Below are 22,332 nucleotides of genomic sequence, written 5' to 3'. Positions count from 1 at the left end.
AGACTCGCAACATCTTATTATGAATTTTCATCGTAGCTATTAATTGGTTATTAATTAAAAAGTATTGGTCATAATGATGCATACTATAACCATAATGTTTTCCTTAGTTTATTAGTGTATCATCCTTAAGTCAAATACAAATATATTTCATAAAATTAAACAGCATGTTCAATTATATTCAATTTAAATCAAAATTTCACAATATAATTATGTGGTCATTTCATCTAATACCAATATATTTCATAAAATAAAACAACATGAAATCATATTCAATTTAAAACAAAATTTCACAATGTTTGTGGTCATTTCATCGAATACAAATATATTTCATAAAATAAAACAACACGAAATCATTTTCAATTTAAAACAAAATTCCACAATGTTTGTGGTCATTTCATCGAATACAAATCTATTTCATAAAATAAAACAACACGAAATCATATTCAATTTAAAACAAAATTTCACAATGTTTGTGGTCATTTCATCGAATACAAATCTATTTCATAAAATAAAACAACACGAAATCATATTCAATTTAAAACAAAACTTCACAATGTTTGTGGTCATTTCATCTAATACCAATATATTTCACAAAATAAAACAACACGAAATCATATTCAATTTAAAATAAAATTTCACAATGTTTGTGTTTGTGGTCATTTCATCTAACACAAATATATTTCATAAAATAAAACAACACGAAATCATATTCAATTTAAAACAAAATTTCACAATGTTTGTGGTCATTTCATCGAATACAAATATATTTCATAAAATAAAACAACACGAAATCATATTCAATTTAAAACAAAATTTCACAATGTTTGTGGTCATTTCATCTAACACAAATATATTTCATAAAATAAAACAACACGAAATCATATTCAATTTAAAACAAAATTTCAAAATGTATGTGATCATTTCATCTTATACAAATATTTTTCATAAAATAAAACAACACGAAATCATATTCAATTTAAAATAAAATTTCACAATGTATGTGGTCATTTCGTCTAATATTATAAGAGACATTTCAAAAGTCAACAATTACTTTAAACACCACATTAACAAATAATAGCAATTATCCAGTGATTATCCCTAAGCTTACCCTGCTAAATTTCTATAATGAACTTGTCCATCTTCCAGTTTGGACAGCACAGTTAGCTGTTAAAAGGGGTGCTTACTGGCTGAATAGCGAACTGTGCAGATCATGATCAAACTGCACGGATGTGCAGGCTGATCTTGTTCTGCACTGGTCGCAAATGCAGAATCAATCGTATCCAGCATGATAAGGGTTAAATACTTTCATAATCTTCAATGTTGAAAAGAATGGGTGCAATAAATCAACAGAAATGGGATTATCAAATAGGTATTTCCTATTCTATTTACATGTCATAAAACACACTCCGTGCGGTACTTTGTCTACCTGGCGTTTGATTTAGATAGTATCTAAGCGTTGAAAAGAAATATACTGTAATATACTGAATGCGTATTTTGTATTATAAATTTCTCTTAATTAAACTTAGTATCTAGAAACTCGTGATATCCTCCGCATCTGAACTCCAAAAACTGATTTTATTCAGCGGTAAATCACTGTTTGGGATATATTACTATTCAAACGAAAATCACCTTGATGTATCATTACTAGTGGTAACTAAGCTATTTGGTTCAGTACGGCTCGACAGCAGAAGTAAACGATAATATATGTAATACAAATTTTAGTGAAACACGCGAAATTTAACTTTAGATTATCTGATCTCCTCAACGTATTCGGTGTACGGTAGTTGAATAAAATATATGCGTTACCATCAATTGTCAGTAACAGTTATGAGTAATTATAATAGAAGCCTGACCTTTGATGTTGTTTTCAGTGATCCGGCGTTAAACTGAATACAATATCCCAGATCAAGCTCCCTTTAGTTATATACCCCGTCCTTTTTGGTTTTGTAGCAAAGTATGGCTAAATATCCCCTCGGACCCCCCCCCCCCCACCCCCTAAATAAATAATGAAATAGAGTATTGTAAGCATTCTTTTCCGTAGCGTTTTGGGACCTCACTTGTAAAACAAACACTGTCAAAAAGTCAGATCAGATTCTTGTCATATCTATCCGTCAATCAACTTCATGTCATGGTTAAGCGCCTTTCAAATAATATCAATAAATTTACACAATCATCAAACTATATGTCACAGACGGACAAAAGCAAACCAATATAGGACACGGCTATGTACACGGTTTATAGAAAACATTTTATCGACCATAATTTAATAATATGTTTTAAAATAAACGTTTGTGGCATATTTGTGGCAGATATATGCACAATTATTTCAAACCAAATTACATGCAATAAAAATAATTTATGTATGGTCTTGATTTATATCTTCAGGATCATCAGCTTCAAGCCCATAAGGTTTCATATGATATAAAAGGTTATGTATTGTGAGAAATTGCTTCGCCACGTAATGAAATGATATTGCGTATTTGCTCATACTTTCAGTACCCTGAAATGACAAAAACAGAAGAAATCATTTCAAATATGCGTTGCCATGGTAACAATTGTATAATCTGAATCTTAGATATATTTATAGCTTAGCTTCTTGTTTAAGATTGTTACAACTTATGTAATATGTCCGGTCGTTCAACTTGTCTCAGAAACGAGAGCTATCTAAAATTACACGCTTAGCTACGTGTGTGAAAGTGATTATGTCGTATGCGGACTTAGCCGCCAAGAAATTGTTTAATATTCAATCAAAATATTACGAAAACTGAAGACGAACGTGTCAAACAACTGCAATTACGTTTAGATCTTTGTATGGGTTGCAATGTTGATTTATACCATATATTCTTTATATATGTACAACGACAAGTATGTTTCCCGGATTAAATGACCTAAATGAATACAAACGAATGCTTCTGGTAACAGTTTATAAATTACACTAGATAGATATTAAAGATACGTGACAATATTTTCATTGTGATGTTACAATCTTACAATCTATGTTGATTAATCTGCTTTAGAATTGTAGCATCTCTGGTAACAGCTGATCAAGTTCTGTTCTATAAAATCAATTAGCTTGCGAGTTATATCAATACAAAATTCAGTCCAACCTGTACATTTGAGCCGCGCCATGAGAAAACAAACATAGTGGCTGTGCGACCAGCATGGATCCAGATCAGCCTGCGCATCCGCGCAGTCTGGTCAGGATCCATGTTGTTCGCTTTCAAAACCTATAGTAATTAGAGAAACTGTTAGCGAACAGCATGGATCCTGACCAGGCTGCGCGGATGCGCAGGCTGGTCTGGATCCATGCTGGTCGCAAAGCCATTATGTTGGTTTTCTCATGGCACGGCTCATTTAATTAAGACTAAGATTGACGGAGAGGGTCAATATGTGGTTTTTATTTGCATACGGTCTATCATTCATGGGGTGGACAGATATGTAATTGTTTAAACCGAAAAATGAACCTGTCAATCTTTAGAACCAGGTGTTATCTGTTCAAGTGAATGCATGGTCAAGTATGTTTTATTCATCTTCATGAGACTCTACAAAGGCGCCTTTTTGCTTTTGCTGTTCAATTAGCGCTTATTTTTATTGTATATGCACATATGTGATTAAATCGTATCATTTCTTCTTGCAGATGTTTAGTCGAGATCTGTTAAAGATCAATTCTTTCAAATGCAGATTGAGAAGTAACTTTCGAGCAGGTGCTCGTCCTAACTTACCTCCTGTAAGGTTGGAAACGGCTCTATAAGTCTACATTTACCATTTAATTAACTGGAATTTTTAAATGAATTATTTAAGTGCAATTAAGATGAAACCGAAGAAATTAATGAAGCTTTTATCCACTTACTGATCTTGCCCCGTTTGCATCGTAAGTGTAATACCATGCAGGGTAATTGCCTCTCAAATGCATTTCCGGATCAAAGCAGTGGAAGCGATTTCTGCCGTACTTATCCGTAGAGTTTCCAATCTTGACACCTAAATTTTGCATACATCTACCAAAATTTGCATCCCCTGCTACGCCATGCTGATTTCGACAATAGTTTGAATCGCTGCCAGTTTGACCAAAACGCCTAAGTGCTTCTTTGCTTACAACAAAACCCGAACCGCCGCTAAAATAGCCTTGTTCGACAATAACTTTAAAATGGTGACCAAAATAAATTGGATCCTCTGTGTTTTGACTGGATAAAAAGTATTTCAGATTTTCGACGATGACGTAAGCGTCATCATCCGCTTTTAAGAACCAATCAGCATCATTAAAATGGTGTTTATAGACATATTCAAACCCTTGCATTGTTTTCTCCGTAAGATGTTTGCGGCCTTCTGAAGTATAAATTCCGACAGTGGGAAAAGTGTCGTTTGTCTCTGAACTTATGAATAAATGCTTATCACAACGTGGTGCCCATGTCATTTGAACGTACTTTGATCTTTTCTCTAAATTTTCCGGACTTGTCATTATCCAGCATAGCAAACGAATGTTTTTAATAGATGAAGTATTTGTGTTTGATTCCGCTGAAAAATAAACCACAGCATTATCAAACTATATGATTATCTTTTCGCCGTTGATTCTGAATAAAATGTTACGCAAAAAGTATCCACAAGCATTTTTAAGAAGTATTGTGTATAAGCTTCCGAGCATTATGGCTTCTCAAAGGCAATAAACACTTAAAGCTACCATGTATTTTGAAGTATATTTATCCAGTACAAGTATAACGTAAGTTTTCAAGGATGTTTGTTTGTTTCAGTGTAAGACTGAAATATCTTTCACGAGTGAACACCAGATGAAATATTTTCGTAAGTGGCATAGCCACGAGTGAAAATGTAAAATATGGTGTTCGTGAGTGAAAGATATTTTGCATGTAAAACAAACGTTTTCTTTTCTATTTCATGTTATAACTAAATTCATCCATTTTCTAGTTTCTTACCGGCGAAAAATATATTTGATATTTTTCACTGTTAAAATACCAGATATATTTCATTCTAAAGCAACGATAAAGATCACATAAAATAGATTTTTATTATTATAGTGGCATGTGTATCCATATTACAATTACAGCAATAAACAGCAGTACAGAAAGTACCTAGCCAAATGGGCCTATAAGTCAGCTTACTTCATTAACAATATAAAGACATTCGAATCGCATCTTTCACTGAAATATTTAAAAATACTAGGTATGTAGAAAATGCTCATCAAATGTATTAACTTAGCGGTAATAAACATTTATACAGTGTTTAGCAATGCATGTATAAACTATGTACTAGTTTTAAGCCTAATTCATAGTTCTGTTAAATAAACAGATTATTTCTATGTTTACATAAATCATTTGTAAAAATTGTTCATATTTTCAACTACGAATTATGGTCTAGCATACCTTTAATGAAATACATGTAGATAGATATGGCAGACATGAAATACCATCAAAGTGTAAATATATGTTCAGATAAAATGAATAGTAATACAATTACCAATAATAGTTACTGGTCTGTTAAAGTTACAGGTACATTGTTATAACAGAATAAAACATCTTATTTTTTAACTCAAAAATTAGAAAATGCGGAATATAAACCTTCCCGGACGGATGGGTCAGTAGAGCATCTGTGACAATGAATACTATTTTATGTATGAAGAGCAGCAAACAAAACTTTTAAAACGTTACAAAAGTTAGTTTTTTTTTGTTTGTTTTGGATTTAACGTCGCACTGACACATGATAGGTCATATAGCGACTTTCCAGCTTTAATGGTGGAGGAAGACCCCAGGTGCCCCTCCGTGCATTATTTCATCACGAGCGGGCACCTGGGTAGAACCACCAAAGTTAGGTTTATGCTATATGTCACCTTATTTGTACAAATAACATAATAGAAATCATGATATTAGTGTGCATTATATTTTTTTTTCTAACAGTTGCTATAAATATTATACGAAGTAACTGTGGTAAATATTAATTTGGATACATTGATATTATTAAAGATATTTCCATACTTGTTTATATTAAGCGACACAAATAATATGTATATTGCATGAAGTAATATTAATTAATTAAAGAATGGTTCTTTGTGAGCACAGGTATAACTTCTTATAGCTATTTATGTGAATTTTATTAAAATCAAATTAAATAAACATTATTTTAAGACTCCGGTTACCATAATCCAACACACTTGGTTCGATTCCCGAACAGCTTGGTCTGCTTTGCGTAATAATTGTTTATGGTGGCCATTCATGTACATTTGGGGGAATCTCATACCCAAACGGAAGATTAGGTCTCCCAACAATAATTAAAAACACAACAACTTTACTTCAATTAAAGACATCATGTTATTATTATTATTATTATTATCATCATTATTCATATCGGGCAAATGCCCACACAGTGATAAATTTATTACAACTAGCACTATGAATTGTCACTTATTTAAACAGTCAGTGTCAATATGCTTATTTCAATAGATAGATCTTCTGCGGTACCAAATAGGTGACAGATAGATCAGATCCTCCGCGGTACCATATAGGCGACAGATAGATCAGATCCTCCGCGGGACCATATTGGCGACAGATAGATCAAGTCCTTAGAACACTGTTTTCAAATTAAACGTCTGTCCCTGTATTGCGTAAAGCTTCCTATAACTTGTCCTACTGTCGTTGTGGAGATATGTGGCCGCTAAGTAATTCTGAAGTCGCGATAGAAACACAACTAAGCACATCTGACTGGCGCGTAGCGGAAACTCAAGCTTAAGGTGTTATGTGACAAACGAAGAATAAAAACTATTTTAAGCCATCCCCTGATTTGCTTGACCCAGTGGACTAATATGGTAAGTTATTAAAGTGTTACACAACACGCAAGATTTGTTACACCATGCACTACCGTGCTACACCATGTACGGACGCGCTACACCATGCGCTAACGTGCTACACCATGCACTAACGTGCTACACATGCACGGACGTGCTACACCACGCACTAACGTGCTACACATGCACTGACGTGCTACACCATGCACTAACGTGCTACACCATGCACTTACGTGCTACACCACGCACTAACGTGCTACACCACACACTAATGTGTTACACCACGCACTAACGTGCTACACATGCACTGACGTGTTACACCATGCACTACCGTGCTACACCATGTACGGACGCGCTACACCATGCACTAACGTGCTACACCATGCACTAACGTGCTACACCATGTACGGACGCGCTACACCATGCGCTAACGTGCTACACCATGCACTAACGTGCTACACATGCACGGACGTGCTACACCACGCACTAACGTGCTACACATGCACTGACGTGCTACACCATGCACTAACGTGCTACACCATGCACTTACGTGCTACACCACGCACTAACGTGCTACACCACACACTAATGTGTTACACCACGCACTAACGTGCTACACATGCACAACGTGCTACACTAGTATGCACCAACCGGCTGCAGGGCCCCCCAAAACATTAGCCAAACAACAAGGATTACTCGAGAGACACCAAAATATGCACGAGCGAACCTCGAGGCCCTGTAAGATCGTATTTTAAAATTTTGTTGTACGCAGTAACAGGGGAGGCTTAAAATACGTTCACTTGAACACGTTTAATGGTAAAAGATTTACTAAGATTATCAGTTTTAATGAATTTCGAATAGCTGGAAAATACATGCAACTCTAAAGCTAGAATTTCCGCTGGGCTTGAACCCTTCACTTAGCGACTGTGTAAATAGAATAGAGAACTTCGTTCACTCCTCGTGATTCATTTATACATGATGTACAGATAGAACGTTCCACTACGTTTGTTGATACTCTTGTCCTCCATTAATTTTAAGCCCTTGACTTGTGTAATGCTTATTCTCCGGAGCTTGATTCCTCTGCGAGGGAAGCCGTGAAGTACTTAGACCGCTTGAATTCATCTTGGCACTGAAATGCAGATAAAACCTCCGCAGTACTCTAGTAAAACTCAAAATTAGCAACATACATATATAAATGAGGTTTTCGATATTCACAAACAACAAAATAGCGTTATAGATACAAATGTAATAATAGGGTGTGGTGGTGGGAATTTTGCTAGTCAGGCATTGGCTTCCTCGTGAAAAGAGGGTGCTTATGACGTCATTATTGATAATGACGACAAATTCGGTAATCATCGGCAGTTTCCGCCGTATTCGCTAAAGCTGGAGTGCTATTCTTATAGTAAATTATATTTCATTTATTTATTTACTTATTTATTTATTTAACTTCTGTACGATTAATATCTAATCAAAACGAATAACCGTCGCTAAAATAAACCTGGTTATTTTTGAGCAATAACCTAATTATTTTAGACTCCGGTTACCATAATCCAACACACTTGGTTCGATTCCCGAACAGCTTGGTTGCTTTGCGTAATAATTGTTTATGGTGGCCATTCATGTACATTTGGGGGAATCTCATACCAAACGGAAGATTAGGTCTCCCAACAATAATTAAAAAACACACAACTTTACTTCAATTAAAGACATCATGTTATTATTATTATTATTATTATCATCTTATTCATATCGGGCAAATGCCCACACAGTGATAAATTTATTACAACTAGCACTATGAATTGTCACTTATTTAAACAGTCAGTGTCAATATGCTTATTTCAATAGATAGATCTTCTGCGGTACCAAATAGGTGACAGTTAGATCAGATCCTCCGCGGTACCATATAGGCGACAGATAGATCAGATCTCCGCGGGACCATATTGGCGACAGATAGATCAAGTCCTTAGAACACTGTTTTCAAATTAAACGTCTGTCCCTGTATTGCGTAAAGCTTCCTATAACTTGTCCTACTGTCGTTGTGGAGATATGTGGCCGCTAAGTAATTCTGAAGTCGCGATAGAAACACAAACTAAGCACATTGACTGGCGCGTAGCGGAACTCAAGCTTAAGGTGTTATGTGACAAACGAAGAATAAAAACTATTTTAAGCCATCCCCTGATTTGCTTGACCAGTGGGACTAATATGGTAAGTTATTAAAGTGTTACACAACACGCAAGATTTGTTACACCATGCACTACCGTGCTACACCATGTACGGACGCGCTAACACCATGCACTAACGTGCTACACCATGCACTAACGTGCTACACATGCACGGACGTGCTACACCACGCACTAACGTGCTACACATGCACTGACGTGCTACACCATGCACTAACGTGCTACACCATGCACTTACGTGCTACACCACGCACTAACGTGCTACACCACACACTAATGTGTTACACACGCACTAACGTGCTACACATGCACAACGTGCTACACTAGTATGCACCAACCGGCTGCAGGGCCCCCCAAAACATTAGCCAAACAACAAGGATTACTCGAGAGACACCAAAATATGCACGAGCGAACCTCGAGGCCCTGTAAGATCGTATTTTAAAATTTTGTTGTACGCAGTAACAGGGGAGGCTTAAAATACGTTCACTTGAACACGTTTAATGGTAAAAGATTTACTAAGATTATCAGTTTTAATGAATTTCGGATAGCTGGAAAATACATGCAACTCTAAGCTAGAATTTCCGCCACAAAATTTTCTCGAGTAAATTTCCGCCAAATTCTAGCCTAAGTTCTCTCGTCGAGTCGAAGTGCGACGCAAAGTTTATCAAGTGAAAAAAAATCAAGGCCGGAGTTAGACGAATGGATACATCTGCGCGAAATTCTATCACTTTATAAGAAATGTCAATTTTGAGAATCCTGTTACGACTGTTCTGAACTATTTCCTTATGCCCTATTCCATTTGTACGGCGAAGTTTATCAATGGACACGTGAGACGTTACACAAGGAGAGGACCATTGTGGTACCAAGGAGGTCTGTTGTAGGAGCATGTGTAACCTGACAGTTTCGAATTGAATGTTTAAAGTAATAACATTACCCAGCATAACCGTCAAACTAGGAATCAGGAACACTTCCATAGGCAAAACCTTGTTCACGCTCTTAAACGGACCGGCAGAAACACAAGTAAACCAACACACGAGTTTACATAACTTAGCACAACTTCACATCATATACCACAACACGGGTTTACATAACTTTACACAACTTTACACCGAAAACCAACACACGGGTTAACATAACATTACACCGTAAACCTAGTTTTCCTACACACGAGTTTACAAAAACCTTACCGCGTAAACCAACACACGGATATACATAACTTCATACACAACTGACATGTACACTTTTATACACAACTGATAATGCCCTGACACGCCGAGGATATATACATGGACACGCCCAGAACAGTAACTTTCTCGGATACATTATTACTTACACGGACAAGTTTGCATTTAAATGGACAAACTGATGCTAGTATATACACAGGCACGGACACGCCCTGATAACTTACACATACCAACTGACATTTGTATACATTATTACTTACACGGACAAGCTTGCACTTTGACGGACCAACTGATGATAATATAAACACGGACACGGACACGCCCTGAATACTGACACGGACATGCTGGCATTTGTATACCGCACAACTTACACATACCAACAGACATTTGTATACATTATTACTTACACGGACAAGTTTGCACTTAAACAGACAAACTGATGCTAGTATAAACACGGACACGCCCTGATCACTGACACGGACAAGCTGGCATTTGTTTACCGCCCAACTTACACATACCAACAGATATTGTATACATTATTACTTACACGGACAAGTTTGCACACAAACAGACAAACTGATGGTAGTATAAACATGGACACGGACACACCCTGATTACGGACACGGACATGCTGGCATTTGTATACCGTACAACTTGCACTTACAAACAGACATTTGTGTACATTATTACTTACACTGACAATTCTGCACTTAAACGGACAAAATGATGCTAGTATAAACACGGACACAGACACGCCCTGATTACGGACACGGACACACCCTGATTACTGACACGGACATGCTGGCATTTGTATACCGCACAACTTGCACATACCAACAGACATTTGTGTACATATATTATTACACGGACAATTTTGCACTTAAACGGACAAAACTGATTCTATACACGGGGATGGACACGCCCTGATTACTTACACGGACCTACTGGCATTTGTATACCGCACCACTTACACATACCAACAGACATGTGTATACCTTATAACTTACACGGACAAGCTTGCGTTTGACTACATTTAATTTACTACTTGATATAACCCTGGCACTGAATAGACAGACTGGCGGTACTCCTTTTGTGGACAGAATGGCGTTTGAGTACATAATTACTAATAGTACAGTAAAATGGTGTAAAAATACTTCAGAAAATGGGAAAAGCATGAAACTTGGTACATAACTACTTTAGGGCAAAATACTAAAAATGAGCATGAGACCCACTCCGAAAAATCCAATATGGCCGAAAAATCCAAGATGGCCGCCATATATGTATATATTTTCAAAAATACATAATATTGTATATAAAATTTCTATTGACACTTACAGTCATCAGTATTATAAGCTAAAACTACCTGCCTGAATAAATCCAAACATATATATTAACAAAAATACCGCTCTTCCAACAAAATTGAAAAAAGTTGTCTCCCTTGGATAAAATGTGCTATTAAGCAGAAGAAAAGTCATAATGCATTTATATGAATCAAAATTAAGTATATAATGGTAATTGGCATATCAAGAATGTTTAAAATGGCAACAGTCCTGTGCAGAACTTTACAACAATTGTAAATTAATTAATTATAAATACATTCGAACTTCGGTAACTGGAACCCATCAGGACCGACTAAATTTATTCGAATTATCGGTAGTATGAGTGATCGAAAAATATATTATAAAGGAACTTGTTTGGGACCTGACGATAGATTAATTGAAGAATGGTGTTCGAATTATCAGAGTTTGAGCAAACAAAGTTTTAGTCTGAAATGTGAATTAGTGAATAAATGACATGTGTTTCACTTTGTCATTAGTTTTCGTGACTCAGAATTTGTAAGTGTTACTGTATTCATTTCAATTTATTTACACTAAGAGAACTAATGACACTTAATAAAACTTTATAATTCATTAATTATGTTAGTGTGATAGACCACGTGAACATCCCTGGCCTGTCAGATCATCATGATTTCTTTGGGAAAAAGTCATTGCCGGTTGATCAGCGTAATCAAATTTACATTTGCATGTCACTGTAATATTCTGTTTTTGTCAAATTGTAGCACATTGTGCCATAACAATGGTTTTATAGTTTAATGTCATAAGCATATAATGTACAGTCACTAATGCCCTGATCACTCTCAGTCAAAGACCATGAAGTTCATACTGCTTCCTGAAAATTTTGACGCGGTGGGGACGGGGATCAAACTCGAAAAATGTGCAGTTCTAAAGTTCATACTGCGCGCATTTAACATCCTTGCCAGGTTCTCACGGCGTCTAACACGTTCACACTAATTTTCTTACCACGCCCTTCTTCACGTCCAGTGTGTTCTTACTACATTCTTAGTACGATCAGTCAGATTGCACCTCTCGCTTACCATGCTTTAACCATGCGCTTATCACCTTTTCACTGCATTCGTCGGCTACTTATAAATACTACGCCATGCGCCTCTTTTTTTCCATTCCTTCTGCAAGTTATATTGACATAATTGTGTCCGCATCTACACTCAACAATCATAAATTACAATAAACGACGACCCTCAACCCACCCCAACGCCCCAATGAAGAAAAAAGAGCAGTCTTATAGAGAGACTGTGGTGGAATAAGCAAAAGCAGTATGAAGGATATACGGAGGTCCAAAAGTCCACTACAAGCTGCCAGTGCTGCTGAGTCCATGATTATGTGGCAATTCCTGATGAGGTTCGATACCCATTGCTGATTGAAAACGAAGTGATTGGGAATTGGATCCAGTATCATACTTAATTTCAGAATCTGAACCAATCATGGCGAGAACGTGCTGCAAACGTGCATAGATGTGTTAAGAACGAAAGAACGTATTAATAACCTTATGCGGAAATACTACAATGTGGCATGCACGTAGCATGGTCATAGCACAAAAGCGTAGATAAGTTGTAGTAAGAACTCCATTGACGTAGCAAGAACGCAATGATAACCCAAAGACAGCGCAGTGAGCACGCCATGCAGCCTTTCCCGTCCGCACCACGCTTGTACTATGTCCTACTAGGTTTTAATTAATCATTACTACGTCTTTCCTGCTTCCTGATTAAGACCGCGTTCTCACTACATTTGTTTTGAACATGTCCAAAATTCGACTGCGTTCTTTTACACTCATATAGACCATAATATTAATTATCATGTTCTTATCGGAGTCGTCTGTATTTCTTCTACATTGTACAAGTTCTTACTGCGTCTGTTAGTTTTTACGACGTAGTGGGAACGTGGCTGAGTGTAACGGGGGTATAGATTAAGAGCAGAATCTATCATTTCTACAAGAAATATGTGCTCTAATATCTATTTCTGGACATTTTACTGAAATTAAAATTAAATTAAATGTGAGTACTTGAGGATTTTTCTAATGAGCACAGGTACATTCGAAACACAATTTTAGTACCAATTTAAATTACTAGTTTTAAGATGACAAATATTATTATTTACCATTTGTACTTCCAGTTAAATAGTCCAATGTAAGAATACACTGTCTTGTCAACAAAACTAACCAGTACAGCTCGCGTTACCCGGGGAATCAAGCTTTTAAATGCATTTTCTACACCTTCCTACAAGCAAACTGTTCGTATTTATATTTCTGGGGTAAAATGGAGGCTTTCGATACTCTTCTTTACAGCAAACATGTCAAGTAGCTTGATTAACCATCTGTTCACATATAGATTAGGGCTATAATGTGCATTCCTGCATCGTCTGCTACACCTCTTGAACATACTAAAAAAGGTTGCCAATTAGGTCGGGCACATATAGGTGTTGGGTGTTCTATCACTTTCCTAAAATTCCTAGTCAAGATAAATAAGGCTGACCAGAGAGATCTTTGATATATTGGAACCTTTCCAATAGTTTTTGTCTCAAGTACCCGAGTCTCGTACCAATAGCTCCTCAAGTGCATTTGCAACCTCGATAAAGTCTGTCGAGGAAGACGTAATTGTCAAACGTGCTGAAATGCTCTGCACTGCCTTATGCAAGTTAACTAAAGTTGTCGACAATCTCGTGCTTGTGTATACTGACAAGAGTATCTGACATGTACCTTATTTCAGATTTCAGCTCACTGTTCAGAGTAATATATTTCACAGAATAGTTACTAAGTGTTGTCCATGAAAGCAACTTTTATATTTTCAGCCTTACTCTTCTTTGTTACAATTAGCAATTTATTACGCAGACATTGTGACTGCATAATAAGGAACATTGTTTCATTTGATCCTACTAGCCCGTCGCTATAATCTATTCTTGCATTTCGAAGTCCCAGACTGAAAGGGATAGTTGTCGTACTTGGTGTCAAAGAAACTACAATTTTATATAGCAACAAAGTTAATTGACCTTCACATTCTCCATATTACTTACCATCTATAAACAAGGTTTCATAAAGAAGTCTTTAGAATTTGCAATTTTGAAGTTATTGAAGAATCCGCCATTTGCAAATGATGGACCGACATACAGATGGACAAAATCATGTACAAGAGGAGAAAATAAGATAACAAGCATGATCTCAATTTGTCCCTCTGTCTATGTAAAATTTCTCAAGAAACAATCTCTCCTTGTTTTGAAGAAATGCAGGATGACACTTTGTGTCATATTCGTGCACTATTTGTTGCCATAGCAACAACATTTGTTTCCATAGGAATACATTTAAATGGCATTGGCTTCTCTGCATTGCCATCTATCCATGTACCAAGTATCATGAAAATTCTGCTGTAGTTTCAAAGTTATTGCAGTATCCCACTCTGCATGGCTGACGTATTGCATACAGGGGCAACCCATAAGCCCCATCTGGCTAATACTGGTAAGGGAATAACAACAATGTTTCAATATGCTGCTGTGGAGGGAATTCAAGTGAAATAATATAAATTAAAACAAAATATTCTTTAAAATATGAAAACTACACAATGATAATATTAAACTAAGTTTTAAAGGTTAGATTTTTGCCGTTACCATGGAAACAGAAAGAAACTAATATCATTTGAATTGTTATTTTTGCATTTGATGCAAATTTAGGATTTATGTTATTATATACATTTATATTTAGTGCATTTTGGGGGTGAATGTAAATATAATGACCTTTCATTAGAATCTACTAAGGTAAATATTGAGTTTTGGCGGCCATTTTGGAAAATGGCCGCCATATCGGCCATCTTGACAGATATCAAATGGGTCCCATGAAAAAAATGTTTTTAATGCTTTAATAAATAGCTGTGCCAATTTTGGTGCTTTTCCCATTTTCTGAAGTATTTTGGCATTTTCTGTTACGAATTGATCGCACTATAACGGACAAACTTGAACGTCCCTACCTTTACGGACAAACTTGCGGTTGTGTACATACACGGTAAATCAACCAAGGCACTGACTTCTACTGAGATTGAAATCCCTTACAGTACATTACATAAATAACAACTATGAACTACCCATGGAGAAATCAATCCGTAAACGCATATAATATTCAGTCTATAAAATTAACGAATTAAATTATCAACACATGCGCCTGCCCGCTTATCCGTTTTTCATTTTTGTCACTACGATAAATTTTAAAATTATTCACCCGAAAATTCAAATCAAATAGCTATCGATCCGAAATTGATGCACGATTAACCTAAATATCATTGCTTCAAGCCTTAAATATGGTTACCGTGTAGATATTTTAAATACTAAGTATCGGTTATTGTGTCAAGTAAGTCCTATTAAATGGGAACAAATATTAATCTTTGATCGACTTGATTGATTTCTTTATGTTTTATGTCATGCTAAAATGACTGTCTTCCGAATGATAACATCTTCACAATAAGACCATTATTTGGTCCAAAAGCTTAGATGACATTTATCATTGGACAAAAACCACCAGCCACATTAAAGTCAGGTATTTCATTTTTTAAAAGTTGTAGCTCCATCAAATTACTGCAAAATGTTGTGTAGGAACTAGTTCGTCTTTCATTTTATTGTGATTATTATATAATCGGAAGTGGCCTTGCAATAATTCCAGTGAAGGATATTGATTTTAATTTGAAAAATAATCCATACATACAATGTCGAGTTTATTAAAATATATTTAAAAAAAAAATATGCGATAAGGATAAGCTGGTGCGGGATGCGCGACACTGATCACCCAAATTTCTAATTATGGAAATACATCGAGTGCTGCGCCCTCAGTTTGAAAAGGAATTCAATTACAGGGGCAATTCTTTAAAATACCTATTACTATACGTTTAAGATGTGCTATAGAGATTATAGCACGTACGATGCAAGGTACGAATCTGCTTTCGAGCTAAGAATGTTTTACTAATACGTGTATTTAACTACTGCCGTTCCTTAAGTGGTGTTTGTGTGTTGCTGCAGGTGCTGGCGGTCGACCATAATAAAATAACTTGCTTTAATGAACTGATGATCTGTATCTAATCATAGTTCAAAGTTCATTGCTGAAAAATTATTCACAGAGATGAGCTGTCACTTATTTAGAGTCAACTATTTAAAATAGGCGTAGAATCTAACTGAGGTACTTTGGTCTTTCAGATAAGATGTACCAGCACAATGAAGATTTAAGGGCGAAAAGAAAAATATTTCCAAATAGAACATTTATTCTTATGCTTGTTTTTGTGTTATACGCTATATGTCATGTTATGAGACTTCGCACTACCTGAAGAAAGTCACCCTCTGACCTATATTATCGATTTGCTTTTCTCCATTGGTGATGTCACAGCTTTATTACGTCACGGCGCATTTCTATCGCCGTCATGTACCAGTACTGAATAACAGTGAATAAGTAACGCATATTCATAGGCCAACTATATAGCTCTAAGTCTATTAGCGCTATAAGTTATATTTTTACAAGGTTGTAACATCAAATTACCACATTTGAAAGCAAAAATATTTGAGGAGATATATTCATATCTATTCTTGTGTGCTTTTTCTTTCGTGAGCATCCGAGATAAAACGAACGTGACTTTACATTGTGCTAAAAGCTCTATGCAATAGGTTCATTCATAATTTTAATAGAAGCTAACTGTTTTTCTATAGGTTTGATGCAGAACATGCTGAAGACAGTTTCTGTTCACGAGATAAATGTACCACCTACAGCAAATTATAATATCTATTTCGTTTCCTATAGAGCAATATATGGAACTTACAGTTTATTTTAATGTGAATCACTAATGTACGATAACGCCTTTTTTCAGACGTGGCTAAGCAAACTGAAATGAAAGTGATTAATTGTAAAAATGTTGACATAATTTTTGGCCCAATCCATTTGTATAAATAATTAATTATCCTCCTTAAGATTATCATGTTCATATTGTTGTTTGTATGCCTTGATAACAAATACAATAAATTATTATTAAACTAGATTCTATACTAATTACTAAAGGCATTTGGATATCGATATTAAGAGTACGAATCATCGCCTCACTGTCACGATTCAATTTTCTATTAGACCTATGAATTCATTAATCACTTCCTTTCCCAGAATACTTACAGTGCAGCAATTGAAATTTAAAGCATGACCTACAGCTCAATACAGCTTTATATATTCCGCCCGCCATATTTGCGAGTTTGATGCTTTACAGTATTGGTCTATGTATAGGCATGTCGTCCGAGAGCGATTTCATAGGTTCGATACCCGCTTGGCCGGTCAATAAAGCAGAATAGGCATCTGTTGGCACAGAAGGCAGACTATCACCACCACACCCTGACATTCTATTACTAGAACTAACTGTGAGTTTATTTAGCAAAGAATCACAATCTATAACGTTGCAATCAACATTACCTGTATGCACCGAATCTTGTGTAACCAACAATCTGACATGTTCAGCTAAAACTTCAGAATTTTCTGTCGGACTGCCTCATCCGTCTTCAATCGTTTGCTCTGAGAAGTACTAGGCACTTGTTTATCATTTGCCGTTCTTTTCTTAACAAGTTTCTCCCTCATTTCAGCGATTAAATCGGATAAAGTTTTTTGTCAGAATTTTGCTAGTCAGGCATTGGCTTCCTCGTGAAAAGAGGGTGCTTATGACGTCATTATTGATAATGACGACAAATTCGGTAATCATCGGCAGTTTCCGCCGTATTCGCTAAAGCTGGAGTGCTATTCTTATAGTAAATTATATTTCATTTATTTATTTACTTATTTATTTATTTAACTTCTGTACGATTAATATCTAATCAAAACGAATAACCGTCGCTAAAATAAACCTGGTTATTTTTGAGCAATAACCCTAATTATTATTTGAAACAACGTTCCTTTGAAAATACAAGCTTAAATGGCTCGCTTTATTTGCCGGTTAAAAGGAAAACAACAGCTATAAAATCTGCAATAAACAACGGTTAACGGGCGGACCGGTGAGAGGACATTATGACGTCAGTTATGAATACCGCATGACGTCCAGTAAATTACTACTCGGATATATGAGTAGATATGTTAGCATAATTTTTTTTTCGTACTATTTTAGTGAAAATTTTCGAATGAAAATATACATTGCATTCTTGTGGTTTATCGTTTAATTTATCACAGTTCGTCCATCGGATGCTTGGATATTTAGCCAATCGGTATAATACACTTGTGGTTCAACTTCCGCGGAACTAAATTCAGAACCGTGGTAATTCAGTCGGAAAATCACGCGAATGCCTTTTTGCTAAATGTGCATTAAACGTTGTGATTGGGGTTCAGTACCGCGTTGACTAATGAAAAAAGTGTTGGATCTTAAATAAAAGTACTTTTTACTAATTTGATGTGATTATATTTTTTCACTTCATAAACACGTCACTTTTTGCTTTAATGCAGTTAAAAGATAAAAACATTTCGCCTTGGTGCGATGCAATTGCGAATTACAAACAAATGTTGCATATCTTTCTGTCATCGATTAAAGTATTACAATGAATCAAAGACAACACGCATACCCAAGTGAAAATGAATTTTCAACATTAAACAAGATATGTCAATGATAATATGCGACATGTGTTATTTCAGAATGTTAAAGTTCTAACTCAAACACGTGTAAATTGATTAGTTCATTTGTGCTTGATTATAAAAAAGAAAATGGCCAAACGACTGAAGTTATTACATGCTTAGTCGTTCAAAGAAAATATAAATATAAAAAGTAGGCCGTGGATTTTACCCTAAGGTTGACATTTAAGGTATCATAAGGCTTTATATTTTACGTTAAAACATATGAAAAAATCTGTCTAAATTGATATTATGTATAACTACACTGGTTAGGAAAAGCGCTACTTCTAATACTGCACATGAACTGTAACAGATAGAGCCAATAAAAGGAGGTAACAAAAACAATAGGTTCAATTAAACTTTCTTCTATTTTCATCAGTATTCAAACCATTGACAGATATTAGAGAAAGCAATAATGAGAAATAATATTTAACAAGAAATCAATATATTTTTGTGGCAGCCACATTTAAACAATTGCGTTATGAGACCTTAACATGATTCGCCATTTTACAGGTTTTAGCCAGTCTGTCATAAGTAAGAGAGTTTTCCATGTTTTAGCTATGATTCAAAACTATATGCTTACCGATGTTGGTAGTTGTAGTGGTTAAAAAGTGGCTCCGTTCTTCTTGCAGCCTGGTTTGTTCAGCTCCGATTTGTGTGTGGAGATTTCTTTCACCTTCTCTCAAGGTAAATGCTTTATGGGCCAGTTCGTCTGGTTGAGGACAGATGCATCTTGTGGATCGACGACTGATCGTAGTATCTACAAAATAGACATATTGTAAATATGTTTTTTTTTTTTTTTGTTCATGTTTTTGTTTTTTTTTTTCATTTGCGAAGGAAGCTTCCAAGGTTATATGAATCGCTCTGTTTCCTTCGAGTTGAGAAATCAGCGAGTCTTTATCAAGCCATAGGTTTTCTTATTTTCCGTGTTTGTTTGCAAAATTAAATCTTGAACCTATTCTTTTCATTATATAAGTGTGTGGGCCGTTTCGAAAATACATATAAATTTTCACTTGCGTTCAGAACTAGTTGGCATCAAATACATGTATTGTAAATTTAAATAAGTTGATCAAAAGCTACAGAAGAAAATTCATAATCAAGGCTTACAGACAGATTGCTCGATTCTGGAATTTGTTCCATATCAATTTATTGTTTATCTTAATATGGTTCAAATTATGCCAGGCACTATATGTTATCTCCCCTATTTCTGTCTGTTTGTTTGTCTATTTTGCAATGAATACTGTCCAACTTCTGACTCCCTGTATGTCTGTAATCTTACCTGATAATAAGTAAGCATTTAGATATGCGTAAATAAACCCGAGGGAAAGCCCAAATACAAACTCGATGGTCGGCCGCCACATCGGAACTGAAAATATAAAGAACTAAAATAAATGTTCCTCTCGAACTGTCTTAACGTACGTATTAAACAATTAACTACATAATTTTAGTGACTATTTACGGGAAAATGTGGGGTTAGGATGATAAGCGTGGGGGTGAAGCGTTCGCTGAGTGCCTATAATTATTATACTGATCCAACAGTTTAACTAACCCAATGGTTGATTTGTTTTATCGACAACTTATTTTAGCCTAACCCGTAATGAAAATCTACCGACCCTCCACAGCAATATTGGGGGTCACCACGTGACTATCTTTTAACCAATGAAAATGTTAGAATACTGTAGGAGATAAACAACATACAGCATATGCAATACCATTAAGTTATTAATAACCGTGACAGCAGTTTCATGCACCTAAACGAAATTATGAAGTAACAATGTAATTTGATCTTTCTGTTAGATTAAGACTGGTGCCCTTAATTTCCAAGATATATTTTAAAAACAGCAAAAACTGTGCTTACCTTTTCCAATATCCGTATTTACTTGATTTTGTTAATGTTTTTCTTAAGTATTGTGATATAGCAACGTGTCAAATATAGATTTCAATGGAAACGAAAATTTTAGATAAATAAAAGACAACATCTGGTATACATTCTTACTCAACAGTATACATCTTTATAAAAATTAATGAGCTGCACCATGAGAAAACCAACATATTGCATTTGCGACCAGCATGGATCCAGACCAGCCTGCGCTTCCGCGCAGTCTGGCCAGGATTCATGCTGTTCGCTAACGGTTTCTCTAATTGCAAGAGGGTTTGAAAGCAAGCAGCATGGATCCTGAGTAGACTGGGCGGCCATTTCTGACTGCACAAATCTAATGGTATAATACCGTGATTGCATACCGGCCATCTCGAATATCTCATTAATTCATTAAAACTACTCCCCCACAGTTTGGGTGATATTTTTCAACATGTTCATTTCCACCAAGTTTGTCATTCTCCGCGCCCACAGGCGCGGAGTGTTTTTGATGACTTTTTGTGAGTGCAGTCCAGTGTATGTCGTAAATGCGATTTGCAAAATTTCAATTTTTTATTTTTAATGTCTGATCTGGCCTAAAATAATGGCACCATATTTAACAACACAAACGAGAAAAATAAGTTTCAGTAGAAAAAAAAAGAAGCAGCACAGAAATCAAAGAGCAGAAAAGAAAGCAATTTATGTCTGACATTAGGAGGAAAGTTCCTTTCGTTTTCAATTCGATGAATGCTCAAGAAAGAAGGTTACCTTTTTCGTGTGTAATAATTTTATTTTATTTTTTTATTTTATTTAAGATATTGATTTATTATATTGTAGGCATTGTTATTTGCAACATTTATATTTCATAGATAGGGGGCATAGGCCTTTTATTCCAACCGAAATTCCGGATACTGCTTTGTAAAATTTAATGCTAATTTTTAAACCCACATTATTGTGTTACTTTTATTTATATGTAAGGTTTATACTACTACTTCTGTATAAGTATTTGTGAAGGAGTGTTGTATGTTGTGTATCGTGTTGTTTCTATGTCGTTGTTTCTATATTAAGTTTGCAACTCACTCTGCAACTCCTTAATGATACAAGGCTCTGTCATCTTAATGTAGGCATGGCTATGTCCATTCCTCTTTTGATAATCAACACCAAACTTATTACAACTAAACTTATTACACAGTACGTACGTCTGGAATAATGTCAGGTATGCAACATTGGGTCTAACCAACATAGTGACTTTGCGACCAGCATGGATCCAGACCAGCCTGCGCAGGATCCATGCTGTTCGCTAATGGTTTCTCTAATTACAGTAGGCTTTAAAAGCGAACAACATGGATCCTGATCAGACTGCGTGGGTGCGCAGGCTGG

General features: G+C 35.7%; 1 protein-coding gene across 2 annotated transcripts in view; it reads right to left on the bottom strand.

The window, feature by feature from the left end:
* Positions 1-92: 92 nt before the first annotated feature.
* Positions 93-22,332, bottom strand: part of LOC123552337 (glycoprotein-N-acetylgalactosamine 3-beta-galactosyltransferase 1-like) — a 34,640-nt gene continuing 12,400 nt past the window's right edge. The window contains exons 1-5 of one of the 2 annotated variants that reach the window (XM_045341936.2): positions 20,956-21,140; positions 20,377-20,463; positions 19,681-19,857; positions 3,851-4,512; positions 93-2,500 (exon numbers count right to left, since the gene is read on the bottom strand). In XM_045341936.2, coding sequence (XP_045197871.2) covers positions 2,357-2,500; positions 3,851-4,512; positions 19,681-19,857; positions 20,377-20,458 — 1,065 coding nt within the window. In that variant the 5' untranslated portion in view covers positions 20,459-20,463; positions 20,956-21,140 and the 3' untranslated portion in view covers positions 93-2,356. Of the gene's footprint in view, positions 2,501-3,850; positions 4,513-19,680; positions 19,858-20,376; positions 20,464-20,955; positions 21,141-22,332 lie in introns of those variants that run through there. The other variant, XM_045341928.2, reaches the window with a different exon arrangement.

Source organism: Mercenaria mercenaria, chromosome 15 (assembly GCF_021730395.1).
Source record: "Mercenaria mercenaria strain notata chromosome 15, MADL_Memer_1, whole genome shotgun sequence".
NCBI lineage: Eukaryota > Metazoa > Mollusca > Bivalvia > Venerida > Veneridae > Mercenaria > Mercenaria mercenaria.
This window is presented reverse-complemented; position numbering and strand designations above follow the sequence as displayed.